Source organism: Kryptolebias marmoratus, unplaced genomic scaffold (assembly GCF_001649575.2).
Source record: "Kryptolebias marmoratus isolate JLee-2015 unplaced genomic scaffold, ASM164957v2 Scaffold84, whole genome shotgun sequence".
NCBI classification, from domain to species: domain Eukaryota; kingdom Metazoa; phylum Chordata; class Actinopteri; order Cyprinodontiformes; family Rivulidae; genus Kryptolebias; species Kryptolebias marmoratus.
In genome coordinates this window covers 8,074-15,418 of record NW_023665818.1, presented here as the reverse complement: position 1 = coordinate 15,418, position 7,345 = coordinate 8,074, and the positions used below count along the sequence as shown (strand labels likewise).

The window sequence follows — 7,345 nt, the reverse complement described above, 5'->3', positions numbered from 1 at the left end:
AGGTTAGTTAAAGTGGTCAAAACTCCTCCTCCTCCTTCTGCTCCAGGCCTAGACCAGGACCAGGTCTACACCAGGACCAGGTCTACATCAGGACCCAGCCTACACCAGGACCAGGTCTACACCAGGACCAGGTCTACACCAGGACCAGGTATACACCAGGACCAGATCTACACCAGGACCAGGTCTACACCAGGACCAGGTATACACCAGGACCAGACCTACACCAGGATCAAGTATACACTAGGACCAGGTCTACACCAGGACCAGGTCTACACCAGGACCAGATCTACACCAGGACCAGGTCTACACCAGGACCAGGTCTACACCAGGACCCGGCCTACATCAGGACCCTGTCTACACCAGGATCTGGTCTACATGATAACTGGTCTCACTCCAGGACCTGGTCTCCTGAGGTCTCACTGGGCTTGTTTCATAAATAAAGATGTGTAAAGTTGAACTGGCCCCAGGATCCAGTCCAGAGCTCTCAGGTCTAACTAAAGAGGGGCACTTCACCTGTAGGCCCAGGTCCAGGTGCAGTCTGCAGCTCCAGGACCAGCAGGTCTCGGATCCAGCTGAAGTCCTGCAGAGCCTGCAGGAAGGTCTGGAAGGCCCGGGGGCCGCAGTTCGGCAGGAGGTCCAGCAGCTTCAGGTTCTTCTGCTTGTTGGTCACCTGACTCTCCACCTCCTCCACCTGTGCGTCGGTCAGAACTTCCTCCTGGTACAGAAACGGAACGATGGCGTCGCTGACCAGCAGCTGGTCGGACAGTTGCAGCCGGAACTTCCGGAGCAGCGCTCTGTGCGCGGGCTCCATCTCACTCAGCTAACCAGGTCAACCTTTACCATAACTAGTCCTGTGACTCCGCCGCTGACTACTACTGTCGCTCCGTCTTTTTGGGTCCGACCAGAAACATGAACGCGGAACTAAAGGTCTACCAAACTACATAGAAAAATCAGAGTTTTTACGGATTGACAAGTTCATTTTAGTAAAAAACAAAATCAGATAATTTAATCGATTAGATATATAAATTTAATATTGGAAACCCCTTAATTCGGCATACTTTTATTACACTGAAAACAATTACCTCAAAGGAAAATTTACATTACAACCTGTAAACCAGCTTTCTTTGCCCGGAGGAACAGTGACATCAAGTTTTTATGTTAACGAATGTATGCCTATGTAATAATAATAATAATAAGTCCTAGAAATGTTTAAAGTTAAAGTTGTTAACGATAGAATCAATATGAACTGTAGTCCATAAAAACAAAACAAACCAGTTCTTTCCCTCTGAGGATAATCTGGTGCTTTGTGTTTCACGTGGATTACCGTGTTAACCAAAGGTCAGTTTAGAGTCAGATTATCGTTAATCCAAGGTCAGTTTAGAGTCAGATTAACTCGTTAACCAAAGATTAGTTAAGACTCGGATTAACCCGTTAATCAAAGGTCAGTTTAGAGTCAGATTAACCTGTTAACCAAAGGTCAATTTAGAGTCAGATTAACTCGTTAACCAAAGGTCAGTTTAGAATCAGATTAACCTGTTAACCAAAGGTTAGTTAAGAGTCAGATTATCTTTAATCCAAGGTCAGTTTAGAGTCAGATTATCGTTAATCCAAGGTCAGTTTAGAGTCAGATTAACTCGTTAACCAAAGATTAGTTAAGACTCGGATTAACCCGTTAATCAAAGGTCAGTTTAGAGTCAGATTAACCTGTTAACCAAAGGTCAATTTAGAGTCAGATTAACTCGTTAACCAAAGGTCAGTTTAGAATCAGATTAACCTGTTAACCAAAGGTTAGTTAAGAGTCAGATTATCTTTAATCCAAGGTCAGTTTAGAGTCAGATTATCGTTAATCCAAGGTCAGTTTAGAGTCAGATTAACTCGTTAACCAAAGATTAGTTAAGACTCGGATTAACCCGTTAATCAAAGGTCAGTTTAGAGTCAGATTAACCTGTTAACCAAAGGTCAATTTAGAGTCAGATTAACTCGTTAACCAAAGGTCAGTTTAGAATCAGATTAACCTGTTAACCAAAGGTTAGTTAAGAGTCAGATTATCTTTAATCCAAGGTCAGTTTAGAGTCAGATTATCGTTAATCCAAGGTCAGTTTAGAGTCAGATTAACTCGTTAACCAAAGATTAGTTAAGACTCGGATTAACCCGTTAATCAAAGGTCAGTTTAGAGTCAGATTAACCTGTTAACCAAAGGTCAATTTAGAGTCAGATTAACTCGTTAACCAAAGGTCAGTTTAGAATCAGATTAACCTGTTAACCAAAGGTTAGTTAAGAGTCAGATTATCTTTAATCCAAGGTCAGTTTAGAGTCAGATTATCGTTAATCCAAGGTCAGTTTAGAGTCAGATTAACTCGTTAACCAAAGATTAGTTAAGACTCGGATTAACCCGTTAATCAAAGGTCAGTTTAGAGTCAGATTAACCTGTTAACCAAAGGTCAATTTAGAGTCAGATTAACTCGTTAACCAAAGGTCAGTTTAGAATCAGATTAACCTGTTAACCAAAGGTTAGTTAAGAGTCAGATTATCTTTAATCCAAGGTCAGTTTAGAGTCAGATTATCGTTAATCCAAGGTCAGTTTAGAGTCAGATTAACTCGTTAACCAAAGATTAGTTAAGACTCGGATTAACCCGTTAATCAAAGGTCAGTTTAGAGTCAGATTAACCTGTTAACCAAAGGTCAATTTAGAGTCAGATTAACTCGTTAACCAAAGGTCAGTTTAGAATCAGATTAACCTGTTAACCAAAGGTTAGTTAAGAGTCAGATTATCTTTAATCCAAGGTCAGTTTAGAGTCAGATTATCGTTAATCCAAGGTCAGTTTAGAGTCAGATTAACTCGTTAACCAAAGATTAGTTAAGACTCGGATTAACCCGTTAATCAAAGGTCAGTTTAGAGTCAGATTAACCTGTTAACCAAAGGTCAATTTAGAGTCAGATTAACTCGTTAACCAAAGGTCAGTTTAGAATCAGATTAACCTGTTAACCAAAGGTTAGTTAAGAGTCAGATTATCTTTAATCCAAGGTCAGTTTAGAGTCAGATTATCGTTAATCCAAGGTCAGTTTAGAGTCAGATTAACTCGTTAACCAAAGATTAGTTAAGACTCGGATTAACCCGTTAATCAAAGGTCAGTTTAGAGTCAGATTAACCTGTTAACCAAAGGTCAATTTAGAGTCAGATTAACTCGTTAACCAAAGGTCAGTTTAGAATCAGATTAACCTGTTAACCAAAGGTTAGTTAAGAGTCAGATTATCTTTAATCCAAGGTCAGTTTAGAGTCAGATTATCGTTAATCCAAGGTCAGTTTAGAGTCAGATTAACTCGTTAACCAAAGATTAGTTAAGACTCGGATTAACCCGTTAATCAAAGGTCAGTTTAGAGTCAGATTAACCTGTTAACCAAAGGTCAATTTAGAGTCAGATTAACTCGTTAACCAAAGGTCAGTTTAGAATCAGATTAACCTGTTAACCAAAGGTTAGTTAAGAGTCAGATTATCTTTAATCCAAGGTCAGTTTAGAGTCAGATTATCGTTAATCCAAGGTCAGTTTAGAGTCAGATTAACTCGTTAACCAAAGATTAGTTAAGACTCGGATTAACCCGTTAATCAAAGGTCAGTTTAGAGTCAGATTAACCTGTTAACCAAAGGTCAATTTAGAGTCAGATTAACTCGTTAACCAAAGGTCAGTTTAGAATCAGATTAACCTGTTAACCAAAGGTTAGTTAAGAGTCAGATTATCTTTAATCCAAGGTCAGTTTAGAGTCAGATTATCGTTAATCCAAGGTCAGTTTAGAGTCAGATTAACTCGTTAACCAAAGATTAGTTAAGACTCGGATTAACCCGTTAATCAAAGGTCAGTTTAGAGTCAGATTAACCTGTTAACCAAAGGTCAATTTAGAGTCAGATTAACTCGTTAACCAAAGGTCAGTTTAGAATCAGATTAACCTGTTAACCAAAGGTTAGTTAAGAGTCAGATTATCTTTAATCCAAGGTCAGTTTAGAGTCAGATTATCGTTAATCCAAGGTCAGTTTAGAGTCAGATTAACTCGTTAACCAAAGATTAGTTAAGACTCGGATTAACCCGTTAATCAAAGGTCAGTTTAGAGTCAGATTAACCTGTTAACCAAAGGTCAATTTAGAGTCAGATTAACTCGTTAACCAAAGGTCAGTTTAGAATCAGATTAACCTGTTAACCAAAGGTTAGTTAAGAGTCAGATTATCTTTAATCCAAGGTCAGTTTAGAGTCAGATTATCGTTAATCCAAGGTCAGTTTAGAGTCAGATTAACTCGTTAACCAAAGATTAGTTAAGACTCGGATTAACCCGTTAATCAAAGGTCAGTTTAGAGTCAGATTAACCTGTTAACCAAAGGTCAATTTAGAGTCAGATTAACTCGTTAACCAAAGGTCAGTTTAGAAGTCAGATTAACTCTGTTAACCAAAGGTCAGTTAGAAGTCAGATTAACTCGTTAACCAAAGGTCCGGTTGGAGTCAGATTAACCCGTTAACCAAAGGTCCGTGTGTAGTCAGATTAACTCGTTAACCAAAGGTCAGTTAGAAGTCAGATTAACTCGTTAACCAAAGGTCAGTTAGAAGTCAGATTAACTCGTTAACCAAAGGTCCGTGTGGAGTCAGACTCAAAGGTTTTTAAAAGTCTGACCATCCTTTTTTTTAGGAGATCCAACAAAGATTCTCAGATGTTTCAAGATCCAAACATAAAAATAGATTTTTCTTCTTTATTTTCAGTTTCTGCTTCCAGTTCATGAAATTTAAGTTCTTTGTAAAATATTTTATGGTAATGTTTAAAAGTATGAATTAAAATGTATTCAAATAAAAGATAAATTTACAATTCTGTTTGTTCTTATCTAAATGTTCTCGGCGGTGACAGAAACAACAGCAGCTTTGTTTGGTTTTCCTGCAATCTGATTGGCTCACAGCCGGTGAGTACTACAAGCAGCAGGGTCAAAGTCTACAGGAGCCCAGAGAGGTCAAACTGACTTCATTCAGTCTACGACTCTGACGTTCATTTGCATCAAGAGTCACCAGACGTGTTTGTGTTTTTTACTGCAGCCTTGCGCACGGTCACGGCCATGAATCAGCCAATCACAGAGCTTCGCTCCGGGTGTTTACAGGCAGGCCTGAGGGGCCCTGATGGGACAGAAAACCCTGAAAAATGTTGATTTTAGAAGAAGGGTCACCGAGTTTTTGTGTCTAAATGTAACACAGAGCAGGATTTTCTTCTGTTTAAAACTGATGGATCAGCTGATGTAATAAATAAAATAAAATATCCGACTACACTTCATCACACACCAAACAATAATTTAATTTAAGAAATATGAAAAGACAATCAGAAGTTTTGTTTAAAATTATGTAACAGAGATTCTGCTGTTTGACTTAACAATTTTTTACCCAAGACTCAAATGTTTAAAATCTGAATTTCATGTCATATTTTCAATTTTTTACTTGTTAGATTTAACACATTTTAATAAACAAAAACAACCAGCTCCGTAATAATTACTAAATCAATTTGAAAGCTACAAAAGGTGACGATTTGTTGGTATCCTGTTTAATAAGAGGTTTTTATTTTAAATCAACTTCAGTTTTTCTGTGATCAGTTCACCAAAAACCCCTTGAGACCTGAATCCATTCAGGATCCTGAATCTGGACCTCTGACTCAGGATGGAAACAGTTTTTCATCCTTAAACGTTTAAAGACGTTTGAATCATCAAAAAAGAATTCAAATGAAGAGAAGACAAACCTTTAGCTGATAAAATAAGAACTCTCTGTAGAACTGAAAAAAGAATCGGACACTTTTCCAATAAACCCACAGTTTGTTCTTTATTTGCTGCAGGGAGAACAAACACAGAACCAGCTTAGATTAACCAGAAGTTAACCAGATAACGTGAGCCTGGCCCATGGATTGGGCCGATCAGGCTTTTCTTGGGTAAACTGAACACTTCTGGATGTTTGTTGGGACGATTGATGAGAACTTTTTAAACGTATAAAAATAAATACTGTAAAATGTTCCAAACCAAACAGGATTTATTGCCTTGACTAAAAACAGATCAATTATCAAAAGGTTGTATTTCCAGGTCATTGTTGTCCATGATAAATACCTGCTCAGGTAATCACAGACGCCACTTCCTGTCGAGTCTCTTTGGGTCGGAATTAAAGCTGCAGCCGATCAGTTCATCAGGAATTTTGATCAGGAGACTCAACCAGACAAAACCTTTCACTAATCTACTGAATTTTCCAGTTTTTGGATCTGGACCCGACTGAGCCTGCCTCGTTGATCAAAGGTCCGTTTAGGCGTTCTGACCCACCCCAGTTCCCCGGTTGTCTCTGTCCATGTTGCAGCTGTCAGAATTGTCCAGGTGTCCCGCTGAACGCTGCTCGAAGCAGTGCATGATGGGAAGCCATCTACACGTTGTAGGAGTAGTCCATCAGGTAGCCCTTCAGTCTGTTGGGGATGGGCAGGTCCTGGACCCGCCGGGTCGTCTGGTTGATGGTGATGCGACAGAGGTGCTGCAGCAGCGGCGTGGTGGTGTACACGGGTTTGGTGAGGAGCAGCTGCACCGTGCCGTTGGGCCCTGCTGTTGTGGGCGTGGCCTTGTTGCTGGTTCTAGACAGCTGGACATAGTGCTCAACCAGGTGCACCACGCTGTCAAACTGCTTCAGTTTGGGCTTCACCAGAACCACAGAGTCCAGCTTGAATTTGCCGTGTTTGTACTCGATGCGCAGGTTGGTGGGGCCGGCGGAGGTCATGGCAGAGATGGTGAACAGGTAGTCCCTCTGAGAGCTGTCCCGCAGCAGGAAGGTCCCCTCCGAGGCGTCCTGCAGGATCTCTTTGGCCTCGTTGGCGGTCAGACTGCCCCAGTACCAACCTGACGGGACAGAAACCAGAACCATCGTCTTGTTCAGAAAACTTTGTTTAATCAAAAGGAGCAGCTCATCTGTTACAGACTTTTATTTTTTATTCCAAACATGATTCTGTTCACACTGACAAAAACCTAAAACTGGTTTCAAAGACAAACAGGAGCAGTTATTTTATTTAATCATCATCAGATTTGATTTCAGAACAAAAAAAATCTAACAAACAAACAAAGATGCAAAATTATGAGCCTCCATCAGGAACAACAGACGAAATTCACTAAAAACTGTGGAAAGTCCCCCCATAGACATCAATGGTGTTAGGAGTTCTAAACCCGGTCCTGTTAGAGCTCTAAACCCGATCCTGTTAGGAGCTCTAAACCCGATCCTGTTAGGAGCTCTAAACCCGGTCCTGTTGGAGGTCTAAACCCAGTCCCGTTTGGAGCTCTAAACCCGGTCCTGTTGGAGCTCTAAACCCG

General features: G+C 40.2%; 2 protein-coding genes across 2 annotated transcripts in view; both read right to left on the bottom strand.

Annotated features, from left to right (window-relative positions):
* The window catches only part of cradd (CASP2 and RIPK1 domain containing adaptor with death domain), a 4,794-nt gene extending 3,895 nt beyond the window's left edge, over positions 1–899 (bottom strand). Inside the window, exon 1 of the mRNA XM_017404162.3 lies at positions 514–899. Coding sequence (XP_017259651.1) covers positions 514–811 — 298 coding nt within the window. The 5' untranslated portion in view covers positions 812–899. The remainder of the gene's footprint in view (positions 1–513) is intronic.
* A 4,913-nt stretch (positions 900–5,812) lies between these two features.
* Positions 5,813–7,345, bottom strand: part of socs2 (suppressor of cytokine signaling 2) — a 4,307-nt gene continuing 2,774 nt past the window's right edge. The window contains exon 3 of the mRNA XM_017404161.3: positions 5,813–6,880. Coding sequence (XP_017259650.1) covers positions 6,417–6,880 — 464 coding nt within the window. The 3' untranslated portion in view covers positions 5,813–6,416. The remainder of the gene's footprint in view (positions 6,881–7,345) is intronic.